The sequence below is a fragment of the Ursus americanus genome, chromosome 18 (genome assembly GCF_024610735.1).
Source record: "Ursus americanus isolate L20-20 chromosome 18, mUrsAme1.1.p, whole genome shotgun sequence".
NCBI lineage: Eukaryota > Metazoa > Chordata > Mammalia > Carnivora > Ursidae > Ursus > Ursus americanus.
In genome coordinates, this window is record NC_142144.1 from 17,239,380 (window position 1) to 17,262,065 (window position 22,686).

General features: G+C 42.5%; 1 protein-coding gene across 2 annotated transcripts in view; it reads left to right on the forward strand.

The window, feature by feature from the left end:
* Positions 1 to 22,686, forward strand: part of ASTN2 (astrotactin 2) — an 845,639-nt gene that overhangs the window by 663,699 nt on the left and 159,254 nt on the right. For both annotated transcript variants that reach the window (XM_045791077.2, XM_087869420.1), the window contains exon 17: positions 7,697 to 7,962. In XM_045791077.2, the coding sequence (XP_045647033.1) occupies positions 7,697 to 7,962 (266 nt within the window). The remainder of the gene's footprint in view (positions 1 to 7,696; positions 7,963 to 22,686) is intronic.

The following is a 22,686-nucleotide window of genomic DNA, read 5'->3' on the forward strand; positions in this document are numbered from 1 at the left end:
TTCAGTTTTGTTGACTGGTAAAAAAGCAGAAGCTTTTTATCTTGATGAAGTCCCAATAGTTCATTTTTGCCTTTTTTTTCCCCCTTGCCTTTAGAGACTTGTCTAGAAAGAAGTTGCTGTAACGGAGGTCGAAGAGGTTGTTGCCTGTGTTGTCCTCTAGGATTTTGATGGATTCCTGTCTCACATGGAGGTCTTTCATCCATTTAGAGTTTATCTTTGTGTATGATGTAAGAAAATGGTCCAGTTTTATTCTTCTACATGTGGCTGTCCAATTTTCCCAGCACCATTCATTGAAGAGACCATCCTTCTTTTCTATTGGATATTCTTTCCGGCTTTGTCAAAGATTTGTTGGCCATAGAGTAGAACAGATGATTCTGATGATGCTCTGTACACCCTAGAATTTGTAAACTCCTCATTGGGTTCTATTTCTCATTGATCCTCCAATTATTCCAAGATTTAGGTGCTAACATTATTAACATTTTACAGATAGGAAAATGGAGCCTCGGAGTGTTTAAGTGACTTGTCCAAGATCTCCCACCTGGCAATGGAAGAGGTGGAATTCAAACCCAGGGAAGTCACTGTGCTATCGCTGCCCCTCTGCAATTGAGCTTATTACTTGTATGTTTTGGGAAGAAGCTGTGAATTAGGTTAGATCAGGAGATCAGTTGTCCTAGGATTTGGCAGTTTTGTAGACCGGTCTTCTTTTTAGAGTCTGCGCTGTTGCCTTCGCTTCTGTTCCTTAAATATGCCTGCACTTTTGCACAGGTGTGCCCCCCCCCCCGTTTATCCATACTGAGACACATACACGTTATCAGAAGCCACTTGATAATGCCCCACGTTTCCTGGGATCAGGAGTTCATCTACCCAGTTAGTTGATTAATCTTAGCATGACCTGCCAGTAGGGGGCAGGCTTGAGTACCTCCGATAGAGCGTCCAAATACCATAAAGTTCGTAACTCCGAGTTTGGGTCTGACGCTTAGAAGGAGAAACAGTTTCAGGATGGGAAGCGGCCTAGATTTGATGGAGCTGTCCCATAATGGACCTGGAAGCCTAAAAACATAATGAGTTTTACATCATTAGAAGTTTCCAAAAAGAAGTGAGAGGATGATTTGGTGGCGAATGAAACATTAGATGGGATTTCTGACTAGGTGACCTTTTACCCCTGAGATGCTTCAGCCAGTGGAAAGGGGTGGGGGAGCCTGGAGGTGTTGTCTGGGAGTGGCAGGAACAGAGAAGGCCCAAGTGTTTGCAACAGAGACAACTCCTTGTGCAAGAGTGAGAATTATTGCTACAAGCTGTCATTTACATGTCAATAAAGTGAGGCTATGGTGATAAATTGAGTTGGTGAGTTTCAAGTCTCATAACTGTTACAGGAATGGAAAGGATTAAAGGGAAAGAGACTCATCTATTCCTTTATTCAGATATTTACCTGCAAACCATCCACGCTACATGTAGTGACCTCTGGCCTGGGATGCAGATGATCACTCAAACAGGCCATGGTCCTCACTTTAATGGAGCTCACAGTTTAGTGGGGGAGACAGATATTAATTGAACTAGCATATCAACTAAAATTAAAAATGTGAGAAGCACTATGATGATGATGTAAATGGTTCAGTTGATAATAGAAACTGAGAATATGTGTATGTTCAAAAGTATACGTGTGAGTTGGTTCCCACAATCCTTTTAATGTATTCAGTGGGATAATCTTTCTCTGTTCCTAGATGACGATTTTAGCAGGGTACGTCTAATCTGTTTTCACTTTTATGGAATAAACAGTGATAGACATTTTAAGTTGCTAACACAGTTTCCAGCCAGGAGTTAGGATGTCCAGTCCAAGAATTTTTTTTTTTTAGGATTTTATTTATTTATTTATTTAACAGAGAGAGACAGCCAGCGAGAGAGGGAACACAAGCAGGGGGAGTGGGAGAGGAAGAAGCAGGCTTCCTGCTGAGCAGGGAGCCCGACACGGGGCTCGATCCCAGGACCCCGGGATCACGCCCTGAGCCAAAGGCAGACACTTAACGACTGAGCCATCCAGGTGCCCCCAGTCCAAGAATTTTAATCAGATCTCTAAAGCTGACAAATCAAGTCTCCTTGCCCTCCCCAGTGGTGGGGGCATTAAGAGGTTAGAGCAAGATTGGCCTTCATTCTGTTTTTCTACCTCACATTTCTTTTTCCTCTCCTTCCATGGTCAAAGGAGAGGGAGGGAAGAGTGGTAAGGATTAGGAGGGTCATCCTTGCTATGTCCCCTTAAATCTGTCTCTGTGTTCTCTGCTCTTGACAGTTTTTAAAGCTAGCCCTATCTACTGGGGGGCTTTGTCAGGTGCTGTTCCGAAGGCCTGGGATGATGCATTTTCTCTTTGGCTGGTTGCTACCAATCCCCCTCCACCTATGTTTCTCTGGTGGCCTGCCTCATAGTGATTTTCACTGGGGGGGGACCCTTCAATCTTTGTTAGAATTCCTCTTGGGTATGACTTAGAAATGTCTGAGGCCCCTTTTTCTCCTGTGTGGCTCACACCTGGTACAGGGAAGGACTCAAGCGTTTTTCACACTCTGCAACCTGTCCTGTTCTGCAGCCACAGGCCACTAGAGTTTTTGCGAGTGAAATAGGACCCTGGTCCACTATCTTTCCCGCTGTGGGGAACACACAGCAAGTTCTCCGAGAGGCACTCTTGAGGCTCCTTCTTACAGAATGGGATTAGAAGGTAGCATGCTGACATGTCACACCTGGGGCCCTGGAAACGCGAAACATTAGCTAACAGCCTGTCTCAAACAGATCTCTCCTAAATCCCTCCTGCCTATTCTCTGACCTTGTTTTATTTCCTTGTTCTGGCTGAGGTTTCTGGAGTTATGAAACCAGTTAGGATTCATCTCCTTTGTAAGTTCTGCATATTGGGGCTTGGTTTGGGGATTTCATTTCTATTCTATCTTGGTGTCTCAGTGGAAATTTCAATTGTCACATCCTGTTACAGCAGCAGCACTAAGAATTGTAACAACCACAGCAGCAACAACAGCAACAACTGATATGGCTTGAGTGCTTGACCCTTGCCAGGCACTTTATTTGATCCTCACAAGAACTCATTCAGTCAGGTTCGTGCCATGACTTATGAAGGGCACACTGATGATGCAGGACCTTGACTGTTAGGCTGGGAAGTTTGGATTGCACAATGCACAAGCGCAGGCCTTGCTGATGGCCTTTCAGCTGGCTTCTTTCCCTTTGTTAAGGATATTTGTGTGGGTCCTTGACTCAGGCCTCAGAGCAATTGCTTTCCTCCAACAGGAGACAGTAACTCCGCCTAAGAAATGATCCCATTTCAGCAATTCCTGGGAGGCCATTGCTGTAATAAAGGCCATTCTTTATGATATAAAAGTCTCACCCTCTTTCCCCCACCCTTAACGTTTCTAATTTGAGCCCCTCTGGTCCCTGTGGAGCCTTTAAATGCTTCAAGTGCAAGCCTATTGCCAAAGCAAGCCTGTCTGACTTGGGAGGCAGCGCCCTGCGCTGTTGCCGAATATTGAACAAACATTCGCACAGCTTTGGCTCTCCCAGGAGTCCTTAGTCTGCTGCCTTTGTTTTGTTTTCTGGATGAGGGCAAGCAGTGCCATCACCTCCTGCCGAAAAGCCCTGGCTGCCCTCCCAACAAGGAGTTGTCACTTCAACTGAGGCTGCTGCATTTTTTTTTTTTTTTTTTTTTTTGGTGGCAACAAAATAATACCCAGCAGGAATTTGGGAGGAGAAAAAAGAGAGTTCAGTTGGCAGGTTCTCAAATGAATGGGTTGTAGTGTCATTGGAACTGAATTGGGCTTAAAACCAGACATGATCCTATTTTGGAAGCATTGTTCAGAGGGATGGGAAATGTGAACAGAGGATAAGTCTCTTCAAAAATGCTCTTTATCCTTGCCTGTTAAAGACAGCCCGTTTTAACTGAATTCTCCCATCCCCTCAATGGCAAGGGCCTATGTGAAAACCCAGAGGACGTCAGAACAACTGGCAAATTGATCAGCTATTCATCTGTAAACCTTCCAATCGAGAAAGCTAATTTTACTTTGGGAAGAGGTTGTCACTTGATTACAAGCCATCAATTAATTGTCCGTCTTGAAATTCACAAATCTTGGCTCTTAGACTTATCAATGCTCTGGTAAGATAGCTCAGTGATCAGGCTCTATAAATACATATCCAGCAAATACTTATCGACACTATTACTGAAAGCCCAAAGTGTTCCAGGTTCTATGTAAAGGGGTTATGGGAATCTGAAAAACTTAATACTGTCTTTGTCCTCATGGAGTTTACAGTCCGAAGGCCTTGAGAGGTGATGGACAGAACAGGATGCTACGAGAATCTGTAATATGAAGGCCTATAGAGATTGGTGGCATGGGGATGGAGTTCAGGGAAGGCTTTTCTGACAAACTGGCATTTGAACTGAAGATGACTTTAGCCACAGAGTGAGGTTGGATCAGAAATAATTAGCTTTCGCAATTGTAATGTCTACAGAGGAGTAATTAATGGAATGGTTAATGGTCTTCCCTGTTGTAACTCTCATCCAGATCATAATTTAAGCACGATACAATCTTTACAAAAAGGATCACTGTTAATAAAGGTGCATGGAAGATAGACATAAATCTCTCTCTCTATTTAGGTCTCAGGTTCTTCATTTGTTGAGCAATGGGGTTAGACCAGGTGACACTCAAGAGCCCTCCTTTTGCAAAACCAGCCCTTAAGTTCAGCTATGAATTCTATATTGCTACTGCAAAGCAGTTGTCAGCCTAGACTATGGGCTTTTAACTCACCTGTTGGGATTGATAGATTGAAAAAAAAAAAAAAAAAAGAGAGAGAGAGAGAAGATTCATTGGGAGAAAACAGACCAGCAAAGATCTATAGCTTGTTTTGTTGTTAAATGGATAGTTATATCTTTAACCCAGTGGCTCTGAATGTTTGTTTGATCAAGGGAATTTTTACTTCTAGCGCCACATTTTGTTCCCAATTAAATAATGTGCATATGGCAAGATGCTGTGAGGGGTAGGCCATCTATGTTTTATGATATAAGATTAAAATAGTAGTTAAATGATAAATGGGTTAACAGAAGAGACTGGGATCATGTGCTGAGAGGAAGACTAACTCACTGTATGACCTTGGAAAGTCTTTCTTTGGGACACAATTTCCCCTTGTTTAAAATAGGAGGGTTGTACCAGATTAGCATTTTCAAAGGTATGCTTTTTCAATAGCTTTCGAAAGGTGTTTTATAGCGAAGAGATGCCCCACTCTATGTTTTCTCATTAGGGATTCACAATTTAAGTGTTCCGATGGCCTAATTGAGTCCAGTGTTTTTACTTTAATCCATTATACTGCCACATTCCTGTGTAACCAGAGATAGAATCTCCTTCTGAAACTCAGTTTCCCCAGCTGTAACCTAGCACCGGAGCAGAGGTGCCCAAACTTATTCTGTAAAGGATCAGATAGTAAATATTTTAGGCTTCGTGGGCCACAGCATCTTTGTTGCAACTACTCAGTTGTGCCGTGGTAGTCATACACAATACATAAATGAATGGAGGTGCCTGTGTTCCAATAAAACTTTATTTACAAAAAAAAAAAAAAAGGCAGAGGATTGCATTTGACTCATGAACCACTTAATTTACTGACCTCTGGGTCAGAGTCTGAGTTAACTAGCCCCCTAATGTCCTTGCAGCTCTGACTGCCCTCTGACCATCTCCCCTCAACGGTTATTCTCTCCCAAGTTTGAAGTCACTCTGCTCCAAAACTATTTCTCTGGCCTGCCCTTCCAAAAGTCATCATCGTCTTCTTTCAACTTGTCTGTATATAAGACTGTCTCTGTCTGCCCAGCTGCTGAGATGCCTTCTTCACAGCTTTGTTTTGTTTATCTTAGTAACTACCCTTCTTTAATCCCTCTGAAGGATTGGTTAGCTGGAATTTGCCTTGTCTTCCTCCCTCAGAGCCTTTGATCTGATGCTCATAAGCATTTGCTGACAGCCAGACAGAAAAGGTGGAGCCCAGATCCCAGGCCCAAGGGCCCAGAGAGTAATGAATGAAGGCTGCATTTATTTGTATTTCTAATTGGCAAGCCCATTTCCAGATCAGCTGCATGTCACTGCAAGCTGAGAGCTAGAGCAGGAGATAACCCTACTTTTTTCTCTCAGGCCTCGGTGCCCAGGGCCCCTGTTTTCACTGAGGCAGGAGCATGCCTTAACTTTACGAGGCTTGAGAGAAGCTGCTGTCTGGACCAAGTTCTGCCCCTTATTGCAGGACCCCCTGTTTTGCCACTCAGATTATGCATTGCACAAGTTTGAGAACACCATTCATATAGTCTGTGATGTAAATGGAACTCTCTGGGTTGTACAAATCACTTTGCTTTTTCAAGCTTTTTGATATAGCCATAGACCATTCTCTTCTTACGAAGTCTTACATAGAAGGCCAGTCTGTAAAAGAGATACAGGTGGAACTGCTCTATTTGAAGCTGAGATGTGGGTTTAGAGTTCCATCTACCCAGTTTCCCTCTTGCCCTCTGCAACTATCCATTGAGATGCTGCTTGGGATTGATCCATAGAGTTCCTCAGAAGGATTTCAGAACCTCTCGACTAGATCATGAATGTCATTCTAGCCATTCAGAGTTCTATAATCCCCCTCTTTAAGTCTCAAGTACATCCCTAGCTCTATGCTAAACACTGAAGCAGAGTGGGGGAGCGGGAGGTGGGAGACATTGTCCCATCTCCAAAAGCTGATCGTGTAGTTGGGGAGGTCAGCAGAAAATGGGATGAAAAAATGAGCTTAACGAGATTAGGGTTTATAAACAGAAATACTTATTCAGAGAAGAAAGGCTAGAGCAATGAGAAAAGACTTCCTGGAGAGGGTGACATTGGAATGGAGGATTGATGGGTGGTAAACATTTGAAGAGGCAGAGGGGAAGAGTAGGACAGGTGAGCAAAGACACAGAGGTGGGAAATGCTAGTGGTATGAATAAAGAGAGACAGCACAGAATGGAGCATGGGTAATGAGATCTCAATGTGCACATGAAGAAGGGAGAAAAAGAAGTTTGAACAAGGGAACAGATGAGCACAGAAAGAAAGGGGAAATCATTTCTCTTCCAGATAGGTCCCCCTCCTTCTGTCTCATTTACCGCTCATAACTGTTTTTGTTAGTATTATAACCCCATTTTACAGAATCAGTCCTCACAGGCTTGGGGGTCTTAAGAGACCTTCCCAAGTTACCTTAGTATTATCAAGCAGAATTGGGGTTTACATGGAAATTGACTTGACTTCAGCTTGTGTTTCCCCCGTTACATGAAACTTCATGGAAAATTGTAGGACTGGAGCTAGTTTTCAAAAGACAGGTAGACTTCGTGTAAATTGACAGTAGACAGGAATTTCTTGTTGGGAAAAATATCTTTGAATATTTACATCTTACAGGGCCCTTGGAGAATCCTCTTGTTTAACCAATCAACTTTAAATATGGAAAAAGTGAGGCCCAGAGAAAGAAAGTAAGGGGCTATTTAATATGAGCAGTAAAACAAGACACCATTCTGACATCTGAGTCATCAGGCCAGCACTCTTTCCAGGGCATCAGGAGCAAACCGCTCTATCATCCTTTTTCTTTTCCATGGGATACCACTTCCTTAACACATTGAACCCTATGGGTTCAAGAGTCTGACCTTTTGAACAATATTGAATTCTTCTCCCTCTCTAGAGACCACAGAGCTGGGCAGCAAGAAGGAACTCAAGTCCATGCCCTTCATCACCTACCTCTCAGGTCTGCTGACGGCCCAAATGCTGTCGGATGACCAGCTCATCTCAGGTGTAGAGATCCGCTGTGAGGAGAAAGGCCGTTGTCCATCTACCTGCCACCTTTGCCGCCGACCGGGCAAGGAGCAGCTGAGCCCCACACCAGTGCTGCTGGAAATCAACCGTGTGGTACCACTATACACCCTCATCCAAGACAATGGTACCAAGGAGGTGAGTTCCCCTGACACAGCCGCTAAGTCACATCTAAGTACCAATCTTCCTGCCTCCTGCCCTTGTGGGCCCTTTGTCCATTGGGATTGTCTTTTATAATCATTATGGTGATGACTGACGTTTATTGATTCCTTACCATGTTTTAAGTACATATATAGCTGCTATAACCAATAAATCCTCAAATCTCGGTGGCTTAATATAATAGAAGTTATTTCTTGTTTGTGCGGAGTCCCAAATAAATGTTTTTGGTGATGAGTGGCTTCACTCTGAGGAGTGACCCACCTTGTTCTATCTTGTGCCGTCATCAACCTGATGCTTCCATAGTTGCTGTGGAAGAAGAAAGAACATGGAGAATCACACTGAGAAGTTTACATGGGCCAAGTCTGAAAGTGACAAATATCATTGCAGCTCCTTCCATTGGCTAGAACTCAGCCACTGGGCACACCTGTCTGCAAACAAAAAGAGGGACCTATACTCTATTTAATGGTCTGGGGAAGAAGATATATGGGCTTGTTGAAAACCCAGCAGTCTCTGCCTCAGTATTATATTTGGATTATCTCATTTAATCATCCCTCCAGATCTGATTTATATGTAAATATTGGTTTCACTCATATGAAATTGTCAACATTTGATCATTTTTCTATTTATAAAAATGATAATTCCAGGGGTCCCTGGGTGGCACAGTCAGTTAAGCATTCAACTCTTGGTTTCGGCTCAGGTCATAATCTCGGGATCATGAGCTTGAGCCCCATGTTGGCCTCCGAGCTCAGCAAGGAGTCTACTAAAGTTTCTCTCTGCCCCTCCCTGTGTACGCACTTGCTCTCTCTTTCTTTCAAATAAATAAATCATTTTTTTAAAATATGGTAATTCCATATGTTTCATCCTAATGTCATGCCCACTTTACAAGTGAGGAAACCTCAAAGATGTTTACTGATTTGCTCAAAGTTGGTCTGCTTCAGAGACTATGTGCTTAATTGTGAAATTATATCTCCTCTCTTTCCTCTTTTTGCATCTTTCATTTCCCATGACAGCATGCCTGGTCTTGAAGAGACCGTATAAATGATTTGTTCACTGGTTTTCAAAATTGTATTATGGAACACTTTTTTTTCTTTCTTTCTTTTCTTTTAATGTTTTTTTTATTATATTATGTTAGTCACCATACAGTACATCCCTGGTTTCTGATGTAAAGTTTGATGATTCATTAGTTGCGTATAACACCCAGTGCACCATGCAATACGTGCCCTCCTTACTACCCATCACCGGTCTATCCCATTCCCCCACTCCCCTCCCCTCTGAAGCCCTCAGTTTGTTTCTCAGAGTCCATAGTCTCTCATGCTTCATTCCCCCTTCTGATTACCCCCCCTTTCTTTATCCCTTTCTTCCCCTACCGATCATCCTAGTTCTTATGTTCCATAGATGAGAGAAACCATATGATAATTGTCTTTCTCTGCTTGACTTATTTCACTTAGCATTATCTCCTCCAGTGCCGCATGGAACACTTTTTCTAAATGCAGTCTTTCAGGAACCCCAATCCATAAAACCAAGAATAGCGATGCGACTCCTTCTGTAGGGAGAGGAAGGTGGATAAGGCATCTCTACTTTGTCTGCACTCTTCCCTCTGGAGCAACTCCCAGATTACCCTGGGCTCTAAAAAAGATAGTCCGGTAGATCCCTGACCAAAACCAATAGGATGCTATGGATTATGCCCTCCTACCATAGTATTCTATGGGACTAGGTGCTAGAGGGTGGTAAGTGGTCAGACAGGGCTTCATAGAGGACAGAGAGGCGATGAGAGTAAGGAGGTGGCGAGCGTGTCAGGTAGATGACCAGAAGCAGAAAAGAACAGGATCTGTACAAAGAATGGAAGACATCCCATGGCTAATAAGATCAAGAGATAGAACGAAAGCAGAGGTGAGGCAGGAGAGGTCAGAAGGAGCCTGATCATATAGGTTATTGTAAACTAGCTCAAGGAATTTGGATCCTGTTGGAAGGGGAGTGAGATGCTTAGGATATGCAGGAAGGAGTCTATAGGGTTAGATTCGTGCAGCAGAAGGAGCCCTCAGGCAAGAAACTAGATGGCTATCAGTAGGAGTGCAGTTAAATAAGCATACAATGGAATATGAATACAGTGGAATTCTCTACAACAGACAAAACGAATGAACTATTATATCACTTAATATGAGATGAATGAACCTAATATTAAATGAAGAACTTAAGTCCCAAAAACATATTTTATATAACATGATACCCTTTTCCCTGTTTGGAGTTAAAACAGATAGATGCCAAATACACTACATTTTTGGAATTAATACAGGTGCTATAAACTATTTAAAAAGGGAATCAAGGAAATTGTCAACATAGGGTTCAGGGTGATGGTAGTCTTGAGTCAGGGAGGCGGGGCAATGGCATGAGGGAGCCCTCATTACATGGAGCTATCATGTTCCTACCTGGCATTTTGGGTGGTGGATTTGTGGGAGTTCTTTTAAAGTATTAAAACTAGCTAATTAATGAACGCTAAGTAGATGAGTACATAAAGCCTAACCATGCATGGTGCAATAATGAGCTTGAGTCATGAGCTAAGCCAATGGATAATTTAATTCTATGCATCAGGTCCCCACACTAACTACAACAAGAAGTCTAATATGTATATATCTCCACCTCTCTAGCTTCAGGGTGAGCGTTGAGTGTGAACATGCAAGTGTGGAAAGAGGGAGACCTGTGAGGAAGCTGTTGAAACTTCAGTGAATACCGAGATGGTCTGACCAGTGTTGTGTTAGTGTGGATGAGGGAAGCAGCATGGTTAGCTGCACGGGGCCAAGCTCTCCAGGGCTTGGTGGGGGAGGTAAATGAAAATCCTCATTTACTGCTCTGTAATCTTGGCCCAGTGCTGCCTTTCTGGTCCACACTCCTCTCATCTGTAATGTGGCACCATCCTAGCTAAGTCACAGGACTTTGGTGATGTGTTCTTGGCACATGTGGTCACAAGAGGAGTGGTGGTTCTTTTCCTCCTTGTGTAGGAGTCAGATTCCCCCATGTCTGGATTCTATGCCAGCTTCCTCGGCATGATCAAAATATCCATTTCTTCGGAAATCCAGTGAGATGTTTTCAAGGCCAGTTGGTGGGATGTTATCAGAGAAGCCCCAGTGTGAATGCAGTCACTAGATGTCACTGTTCTCCCTACAGGAGATCTGGAATTCTTGGAGCACTAGTCATTCATTCATTCATTCATTCATTCAGTATTTTTGAGTACTTACAATATCCCAGGTACTGTGTCATTCCCTGAGAAGTGATGAGTACAATGAGAACACTTGGCCTTTATCTTCACAGAGTTTACGGTCTTGTGGACGAGACAGGTATGAATGAAATGATCACGCAAGTCAAGACAGACTGCAAAGTACCAAGAGAAGACCAGGCCAGTGGGTTGAAAGTGTGTGATAGGAGGTCTTGTGGAGTTAGGGAAGGTTTCCCTCAGGAAGTGACATTTAAACTGAGTTTTTGGGGGTCGGGTGCATAAAGTGAATGTGGAGGACTGGGTTTGGGGGAGGGGAGGAGCCTGAGCACAAGCAAGGTGGAAGACCCAACTCTCGCAAAGGCCTGAAGAATGAGCAGGCACGGCCCATTTCCCTGAAAAACTGAGAACCCATGTGGCCGGGGCTGAGACTAAGGGGAGCTCCATGAGCAGTGCTGAGGACCAAGTGGCAGGGCTGGGCAAGGAAGAGCTGCAGAGTCTATGGTGGTGTGGAGTTTGGCCCCGATGGTGGGGAGCCAGAGAAGAGTTCGGGCGGGTAGACAGGCAGGGGTGCCATCTTCTCAACTGCAGGCTCCTCCTCTTAGTCATCCCTGCTTGGAAACGTTAGAGCTGGCTGATGAACTGGCTTCCTTGAGGCTCCAGTTTCTTCTCCCTGGCCCCAAACCCCAATGGTAGACCCTTTTAAAGGTGCATTACAGCCTAGGGGCTGTGGTGCATTTGGCTTTTCCAGGGGAGCCAGGCTAAGGTAGGAGTGGATGGGACAGGCTGACTATAGGTGTGGAAATGATGTGGAGGAGGGGAATATGGCCACTGAGTGAGGCTGGTGTGGTAAGAAGGTAGCCACTCTCCTTGTGATCATTTTTTGTTTTCTACCTCCCCTGCAAATCCCATCACTCCTTCTCCCATGGCTTCACCATCTCTTCGCTTTTCTCTGCAGCCAGAGGTAGAGGACACATGGATAAAACACAAGGGAACCTTGGCCTGGGCTCTGACACTGAGACACAGCAAGGCTGGGGCAAGTCCTTTTTTTCCTTTCTGGGTTTTTCTTTTCCTATCTGAGAAGGCAGAGAGGCCGAGTAAGTTTCTTTCTGAGTTTCCTTCAAAGAGACTGTGTCTAAGTGGAATCCGGTAGCTCAAGCTCTGTGCTCCACTTAGAATCCTGCTTCAGTCTCCTGTTCACTCTGTGATGCTGAATGATTTCTCCAAACCTCAGTTCCCACATCTGCAAAATGAAGTCTTTATGGAGATCAACTGATATAACAAATGCATAGTACCTGGCACATAGCATGTAATGGACAAACATTTTCTGTGATAATGATAAAAATGTTGTTTTTCTTAACTTGACCCTTCTTTTTTTATGATTCCTTTGGTACTTCCTCTTCTAAGTAGTACTTGATAACTTTGCAGATGCCCAAAGTGCTAGGGACATGACATTTTAGAGTCAGATCTGTGTGTCTGCATGGGAGAGGTCACTGGTTAACCCAAGAGGGCAAATCATGAATGGAGGGATTATAGGAACATTTTCTTACTTTATAAACATTGCTGGAGTTCATATTCTGTTGGTAAGGGATACCACAGGTGGAGTTACACATGTGCAAAATGATTTCCTTCTCCTGCACACTTTCCGATATAGAATGCAAGCATTCTTCTATGTAAGAACTCCCGAGTCCTTGAGATATTTGAGGTGCTCAGTCAACTTCTAAGTTCCATTGTATGGCATGGTCAGGAAGTGTCAGAGATGGGGTGTGACTTGCCCGAGGTCTGCGAGGCAGTTCTGGCCTCTGATTCTGGACCAGGGTTAGGATGTGCTCTGGACAGCCCGGGGGACCATTAGACACTAGTTCCTCTGACAGTTGGGATCTCCTTGGGTCCATCTCCATAAATGCATTCGAAAGGATGATGCCTTGTGCCTCAGTTGGAAAGGAGCCCTTCATTATATGTTATGCTGTGATTTAGAACAAGGACAGCAGGAAAAAATTCTTTATGATGGACAGTTTGATTAATACATAAATCTCCTCCTCCACCTGTTAAATGACCCCACATAGCCCAAAGCCATAGCACAGCTAGTGCTTAATGTACAAGACTTTGTGTGGCTGTTAATTTAGCCTTTGGATGAGGAAGAAGAAGCAGCTCCAAGTGGGGGAGACAGAATAGTGTCACGGTGAAGAGACAGACAGAGCTGGATTTGAAATTCTTCTCTGCCATTGACTACTGGGTGACCTTACTTTTACCTGTTTGTAGAGTAAGCATGTAATATCTGTCTCTATCCATGTTGGGGTTGGGAGTTCTCTTTGGAAGAACTAGAGAATTGGGACACTTGGAATCTGAACTAGGCTCTGTCCTTGATTCTTAAATGACATTAGACACAAACGCTTCTACTGTTTTGGTCTGTTTCTTTAGCTGTACCATGAAAATTCTGGGCTAACTTTATCGCCCTGCCATCCCCTACCTCTTGGTGCTATGATAGGGTCAGATCTAGCTTTTACCCTGAAAATAAGGGAAATATTCTGATGTTAGAAGAGTCTTCCTGTGACCTGCAATTTATTTCCCATCGAGAGCTATTAACAATTTTATTCCTTAAATTAATATTAGAAAGAGAAAGGTGTACATATCTTGCACTTTATTGCAGTGCCGCAGCATTGATGAGTAGAGGGGGGATATTAAAATCATATCCTATTCATTTTATAGATCAACCTTTTTATTTTGCAAATAGTAAAAGTAAGACCTAAAGGTGAAGAATGGCTTGCTCTCAGTCACATAGCCAGTTCTGAATTTAAAGTAGTTAGGTGCGGCTTCTGGCCTCAGCAATGCCTTTCATCTCTCTGAGAGTCCGTTTCCTCATCTGTAAAATGGATAGTCGTAACTTTCCCCACAGGGTTCTCTTGTAGAAAAATTAAGACACCCTTTGCTAACAATTTGAGGACTATAAAATACTCTACAGATGGATGATTCTTTCCTAGCGCTCGGGTCTCCTGACTTCCAATCATGTGAGTTTTGTTTTGTTTTGTTTTTTCTTTTTCTTTTCATGCCGCTCTAGGAAGAGCCATGTATAATTTTGGTCTTGTTGTGGTTGTCTGACCTTCCAGCAGATCCTCTCTCTCTGCCAGAAAGACTTGTTTGCTCTATTTACACTTCTTGGCTCTCACTGAGAAGAGAATTCCAAACGACTGCTCTTTGAAAAGAAATTAACAGCCAAGATCACACCCCCCCCCCCCACGATTACCACCACCACCATCACCACCACCATTATCACAACCTCTGTCACCATTACTGCAGCACCATTGCCACCATCTCCTTGCCTTGGGTGCTTAGTGTGTGCCAGATACTGTGCTAGGAAACATGACAGAGGGGGAGTAAGACACAGATTGTGCCTTCAAGGGGCTCACAGTCTAGTGAATGAAGCAGAAGAACCACATACGTAACTCTAATTACTTGCATATGTTACATTCATGCATGACTTATTTTCAAATAATACAATTGACATTCCAACAGTGTTAGAGAAGTGGGAGAAAGAAACTCAGAGAGAGTCTGGAAAAGATTCTTGGGGCAGGCAAGGTGGATGTGGGCAGATCATGGAACAGCTTGAGGCAAGTCTGTTGATGATGAGGATAACACCATCTACGAGATGTGTCTCACATGCCAAAAATGGTGCCGAGGGCTTTACATGCTTTATCTCATTTAATCATCCAACAACTTAGGAGGGAAGTACTATTGTTATCCCTATTTACTAGATGAGGACACTGAGGCTCAGAGAAGCTTGAACCCAGTTCTGTAAAGTTCCAAAGCTGCTCCAAGTCAGAGTTGGAAAACTGAGCCATGGGTGAAATCCAGCATGCCCCACCTGTTTTTATAAATAACATTTATGAAACGTGGCCACATGTTTGTTTACATATCATCTATGGCTGCTTTCCTGCAACGATAGCAAGGTACGGTAGTAGCCACAGAATAGAGTATGGTGCACAAAGCCAAAAACATTTACTCCTAGTTCTTTACAAAAAAAGTTTGACAAACCTTGGTCTAGACTAAGGAATATTGGAAAGGAAGGGGAAAGAAAGTTATGTCACATACTATATGCCAAACCTATATAACAGAAAAACAAAGCCCAACAATTATTGAGTGCCAACTCTATGCCTGGCATTTTAAAGTGCTTTATGTGTATTAATATGCACTCTCTATATATCAATAATATATCACTCTGCCCCCCAACACATTTGAATATGCACTCTTATGCCCATTTTACGAATTAAAAAGCAAAACCCGAGGCTTTACAGCGAAAAATAATTAATCTAAGATCACATAGCTAGTGACTTGTGGGGTCAGAATTCAAGCCTGGGACACCTGTGTCTAAAGCTCATGTGTGTGTTTTTGTTTTTAAGAGAGAGAGAGAGTGCATGCAAGCGGGGGTGGGAGAGCAGAGGAAGACAGAGAATCTCAAGTGGCTCCATGCTCAGCACTGAGCCCGACTTGGGGCTCAATCCCACAACCCTGAGCTGAAATTGAGAGTCAGACATTTAACCAACTGAGCCAGCCAGGTGCCCCAAAAGCTTATTGTTTAATCAGTCACTCTGCAACAGGCCTGAGAGATTTGGGAGAGATCGAACTGGAAAAATGATGTGCAGGAGCCTGAGCTCTGGGCAGCTTTGAATGCTGCGTCAAGGGAGTTGGGAACCATGTAAATGATGGGGAGTCCTCCTTCAAGATTTGGGTCAAGGGAAGGACATGACTAAATGTGACTTTTAGGGGTGCCTGGCTGAATCAGTCAGTAGAGCATGCAACCCTTGATCTCAGGGTTGTAGGTTCAAGTCCCATGTTGGGTGTAGAGATTACTTAAAAATAAAATCTTAAAAAATAAAAATAAATGTGACTTTTAGGTGACTAACAACAGCAACCATCGAAGGGTGAATTTCAGGGACCAGGGCTGTGTAAATAACCAAGGGTTATTAATCTGGGGTCTGCAGATCTCTGATTTTGAAGGGTCTTTGGATCTCCATCCTCAGAAAATTATGCCAAAGTATACATTACCAAATTCTTTTTCCTGGCAAAAAAGATACATGACATCTGCATATTTTCTAAACGTTCTTGACCCAAATGTTGTAAAAGACTTAAATAAGATGACCAGTTAGTTTGGGTTTCCACTTCAGAAGTTCATATTTGAGATGGCTGGGAGTGTGGGGACTCAATTCAAATAATTTTAGCAAGTATTTATGAGGGTCTCCTCTAGGTCAGGCACTATTCTGGAGATTTGAGATACATTAGAGAGCAAAACAGGCATATATTGTGACCATCTGGAGACTTAATTTCTACTGGAGCATGTGTGGGAGACAAAAAGCAAACAATCAGAATAGTAAATAACATTGTATATTAGAAGGTGAAGAGAAAAAAAAAACAACAACAACAAAGCAGAACAAGTGAGGTCAGGAGTACCTAGTGGAATATGGAGACTTGGATTTCAGAGTGTCTCAAAGTCCCTTACAATCAGTTGGGATGGGAATAGAGGAAGCATTTGTTAAAAATACAGGTTCCTGGCTTCATCCTACTGATTATTTTTCTCTGGTGGGGTGAGGCTGGGAATCTTGATTTTCACAAGCTTTCGAGGTGATTCTAATACACACTGAGCTTGAGAACCACTATCCAAAACCATGGTTCATATGTCTCTTTCATTCTGAAGTTCCTTCAGGGAATTCCTTGTTTAAGGATTAGGAAAGTCAAGTACTTATAATCTGGTGTAAATCTCTGCTATTGTGGGCCACTTCCTCTCCATCTCTGTGCATTCTGAGGAGGTGCACTGGCCAGAAACCAGACTGTCAGGCAGTCCTTGGCAAGAGGGAAGATCAAAGAAAAGAGGGAGAAATAATCCACGTATTACTCAACACACTCATGGTCAATTACAAAAGAGGAACTTAATGCTTGGCTTGCCTGCTTGCAAAACTGGAAAACGTAGCTATTTCATGGGACCAGATGACTACCAGCTTCAGTAAGATACAAAAGACATACAGACTTAGCACATGCAGACATTTTTGCATGTCAGAGCACAGGGCGTCCTTCCCCTACGCCCGCCCCATGGGACATTGAATTCAGTTAGCAAATGTGATAAAAAAGAGAATGGCATAATGTTTTTCCCTTGTACTTTTAATAACAGTCATTTACTGAGCATTTCAATTGTGCCAGGAGCTCAGCTCAAGCCCTTTATGTACTTAGCTCACTGAACCCTTTCATGAACCCCACATGGTGGGGATTATTATTGTCTTTTTTCCCCATTGTGTAAACTGAGGCATGGAGAAGTTAGACCACTTGCCCCTAGGCCCTAGAAATAGGAACTGGTAGAATCATGGTTTGACCTGAGCACCTGAGCTTTTTTCTGATTTTGCTATACTCTCTATTACCTGCTTCCCTTCAACTCTTTAAATTATCATAAATGGAAGTCCAATGTTTACTGAAGACACTATCACTACATATTATCTTCTCCAGCTACTGTGTCTTCATTTCTTTATCTAATGGCCAAAATTTTTGAAAAAATTGGCTACTTCTACTGTCTATACTGATTCACTTGCATTCATTCCAGGGTTGAAACCCTTCATCCAATGGAAATAGAGTGGCTTCTCAAGTATAAGTCCTGCAGACACTACATTTGCCATAAAAGACTACCTTTTTTGATTGTGTTCTCTCAGTTTTTGTAATTCTGAAACCAGTCAGATATACTTGATACTTTTCTTCCTTTCTGTACTCACCCCCTCTAAAACTACAACCCATTATCAAATCCTATAGATTTTTCTTCTTTTCTTCTTTCAACTTCACTTTTACCCAGTCTGGTTCAAGTTTTGCCTGGACTATTGTAATTGTCCCCTCATTGGCTAACAAGGATCCTTGCTCCCTCTAGTTAATTTTCTTCCTTGTAGCCAGAGTGAAATTTTCAAAACTAAAACTTACTCTCATCACTTTCCTCATTCAAACCCTTAACTGCCTTCCAGTTCCTTAGGATCAAGACTGAGGTTCTTATGCTGGCATACATGGGGCTGTTTGGATGGCCCTTCCAACTCCTTAAAACTCATCTTACCCCCACCCTCCTTGCTTTCTGTTTTCTAGTCTCTGGCAATCTTTCGGTTTCTGGAAAGGCTATGCTTTGTCATGCCAAAGAGCTTTTGCTATTCCCTTTTATTGGCGTGTATGTCAGCCCTCCCCCTCCTTTTCTGAGTTAACTGCCACTCCCCAATGCCCCTGAAGCTTCTAGATTTGATAAGCTCCCCATAAACAAATTTATGTCCTTTCTTGAGTCTTTTCATCTTTCTTCCATAGCAGTTATCAAAGTTTCTAACTATTATTATTATTTTAGAGAGAGAGTGAGTGCATGCTTGTGAGTTGGGGGGGGGCGCTGAGGAAGAGAGGGAGAGGGAGAATCTTAAGCAGTTTCCACACACATGGGGCTCCATCTCACAACCCTGAGAGTATGACCTGAGCCAAAATCAAGAGTCAAACACTTAACTGACTGAACCACCTAGGTGCCCCTGTTTCTAATTATACTTTTATGTTTTGTAACTGATTAGTGCCTGTGTCTCTTCCTCCTTCACATTTTATTATTTTATTCTATGATGACAGCAGTGTCAGTGAGGAAGGAAGAGAGGTAAACTGAGGAATGAAGGCATTGGACAAGCATCTAATCCAACCCTAGTCTACTTCTTGATTCCTTTCTGCTACATCTTGCGAATGTAGCAAAGTTTGTGTTTGAACATTCCCAAACAGCTTGCTCAGTGACCCTAAGCATCCTGTTTCCCTCACTTCTAGAATATCCTTCCTGATACTGAGCCAAATGGTTGTCCTGTACATTAAGGAGTAAACTCCATGAGAACAGGGTCCGGGCAAACTTTTACTCAGCATTGCACCAACAGCTTCTGGTGCCGTGCCTGACTCATAGTAGAAATTCAATAAATCCTCAGTGAGAGTAGACGAATGAATGAGTGAAAAGTAAATGAGTTACCAGCTTACACTGCTATGCTCACATGGTGCGCTCACATACAATGACCCCCTTAATCGTCTCAATAGGCCTATGAAGGTAGCGATGATTAACTTTATTTTACAGATAAGGAAACTGAGGCTCAGAAAGGGTAGGTGCGACCTCCTGAAGCCCAAAAGGGCTAACACATATCAGAACCAGGCTGGAATCCCTTTTCTAGCTCTCCCACAATCACTCATCCATCACATGACCATGCAAAGACTACCCCAGCGGGGCGGTGCTGGGCTTCCAGGAACAGAGCAAGCTGTAGGCCTTTCTGGAGTTTAGCCCTGTTCACGGGGGGCTCTTCTTGGGTCATTAGATAACTTCAGTCAGCAGTGATGCAAAGGGCCCACGAAGAATTCACAAACAGTTCTACTCTCTCCTCTGTTTCTCTCTAAGAACCAAAAAGTCGTTCCAGATGTGTCTCACAATTCACCACGCAGATGCAGCTGAAAGCAGCATGAGTTTGTACCATTATACAGTCATTCTGTGCAGTGCTTTCTCTGGTCAACAGACTCACGTCATTCCTAGTATTTCTGAGTGGAAGGGTTCCAGGCTATAAACTCAAGTCCTGGGAGGAAGAGAAACCATTGAAGAATGGGGCTTCTCCTGGGACCACATGTTTCTTTTATTTTTCAGCTTCATCTCCACATTCTCCCATTTTGGAGGACACTGTTAAATCCCTGGGTCTTCTGCTACCCAACCCAAAACAATTTAGTTTAGAAAACTATAATGTATACAAGAGCAGAGAAACTAGTGTCATGAACCTCCATGTACCTCTTACCTTCCAGTTGCAATATGATCAACTCATTCCAAGCCTGTGTCACCCGCTCTCTCACCCCAAACATTATGTAATTTTATGTGTAAATGTTAAAGTCAATATTTCCCAAAGATAAGGGCTAAAAAAAAAAAAAATAGCTCAAATACCATTACCATTACTTTGCTCTCCAAATTAACAGTTCCTCGATACCATCAAATATCTAATCATTGTTCACATTTACTAAATTGTCTTATATATTTGGTACAAGTTTGTTCTAGGTTTGTTCAAAGTGAAATCTAAATAATATCTAGACATTGCGATTGGCTGATAAGTAAGTTTCTTTTAATCTATAGGTTCCTTCCTTTATATACCTCTCTTTTTATTCCTTGTGCTATTTTATTAAGAAAAACAGGTCGTTTGTCCAATAGCGTTCCCCCCAGTCTGGATTTTGCTCATTGCATCCCCATAGTATCATCTAACATGTTCCTCTGCCCTTGTGTTTCTTGTAACTTGGTAGTTAGGTCTAGAAGGTTGACTAGATTTGACTTCTTGGCAGTCTCCCACAACCAGTATTGATACACCCGTAGACCAAGGTGATCTAATAGATTAACTTGAGCTTTCTAATCTAGTAGTTAAGACTTTGTTTTTGATGCTGGTCAAGTCTGTCATCAAGTCCTGGCTATCCCTTTTCTCCTATGTGACTTTTGGCAAGGAATTCTTTTTTTTTTTTTTTAAGATTTTTTAAATTTATTTGACAGAGCTAGAGACAGCCAGCGAGAGAGGGAACACAAGCAGGGGGAGTGGGAGAGGAAGAAGCAGGCTCATAGCAGAAGAGCCTGATGTGGGGTTTGATCCCAGATGGCCGGGATCACGCCCTGAGCCGAAGGCAGACGCTTAACCGCTGTGCCACCTAGGCGCCCCTTGGCAAGGAATTCCAAACCCTAGTTCACTCAGACGTGAGGTGGGTTAATGATAATAATACCTAACTTCTGAGGTTATTACATTAAATGAGATGGGTGCCTAACATGCTTAGCCTTCTGCCTATAGACAAGCTCTTACTTCTCTTCTCCTCCCTTCCTTTTCTTCCTCTTGCTTACCCTTCTCCTTCTCCACATTTCATTATTTTGTTTTATGATCAGAATAATGCCTATGAGAAAGAAAGAGCAGGTAGACTCAGAAGTGCAAGAGATTATCCAGGCATCTAGTCCTACCACAGTCTATTGCTTAAGTCTTTTCTACCATACCCTGTAAGAGTCTGTGTTTCAATATTCCAAGTAAAGCTTGCCCAATAAGCAACTTGTTCACTCACTACTAGAATGTTTTCTTTATTCAGTCAAAATACTTTCCTATGTATTTCCTGTCCTTGTTTCTAGTTCCGTTGATCAAAACTATAGTGAAATAGACTACCTATTGACTTACTGGACAGAGCATATACTTTGGAATCAAAGAGATGGGGGTTCAAATATCAGCTTTGCTACAAAATTCCTTTGTGTTTTTGGGCACATTAATTAAATTTAGGATACTGTTTTCTCACCAGTAAAATGGGCTTAATAATGCCTACTTTATAGAATTGTTTCTTTTTTTATTATTAACATAAAATATATTATTTGTTTCAGGGGTACAGGTCTGTGATTCATCAGTCTTACACAATACACAGCACTCACCACAACACATACCTTCCCTAGTGTCCATCACCCTATAGAGTTGTTTCTAACTAAAGTAATGAAAATAACAGATTAACTAAAATAATCCAGGAAGGGTGCTTAGCAGCAACGTTTAGCAATAGAAGTAGCTCAATAAAAATCTATCCTCTCTCCTGGTTCTAAGTGACAGTCCTTCAGGTATTTGGAGACATTTTAGGTCTTAGTTCTGGTAAACATCCTCTGTTCCTTCAATAATGTTCCATCAAGTCGGTGTGTTCTTAACTCTGACTTGGTTTTATGCCAACCATCTTGATTATCAGCCTCTGAAAGAACTTAACTCTGACTCAGTTTTATCCCAAACATCTTGATTACTAGCCTCTGAAAGTATGTCCTGCACAATTAAGGGTAAAATCCAAGTCTCTTGCTTCCAGACTTCTGGATTTGTCCTTGGTCACAATAGCTTCTGTCTTTAGTATCATGTTTATAGTAAGCATTCAAAGCATCACTTTTGAGTGGGGAAAATACTGAAGCTCAGAAGGAGAAATCTCTTATCAATGTCACACAGCCAATAGTTTTGGAACCAGGATTTAAACATGTTTGTGTGGTTCCGTAGCCTGTAGTTTCAACATGTAAGCTGTAGAGACGGCCCCATCGTTGGCTCCTTCCTCTACACTTTGACATAGGCCAGCCCGTTGTATCATCAAATAACCTTTCTTGGATTCTACAGTCTTTCCTGTCACTATCTTTTTCTTCACTTTTCCTTGGTGGTGAAACTTCTGCTCTGTTTTCACCTCTTAGTCACTTCTCAGCTTCTTGGAAGCTATTCCACTATCTCATTGAAGTTCTTGTCTCAGAACTCAGCAAAGACCTCCTCTTCATCCTCCTCCTCCTCCTCTAGTGAAATGTAATTGATGCATAACAGTATATTGTTTCAGGTGCACAACGTAATGGTTCTGTATTTGTGCACATTGCAAAATGATCACCACGATAAGTCTAGTTAATGATTAACAGTCATTATCGTAGTTATAATTTTTTTTCTTGTGATGGAAACTTTTAAGGTCTATTCTCTTAGCACCTTTCA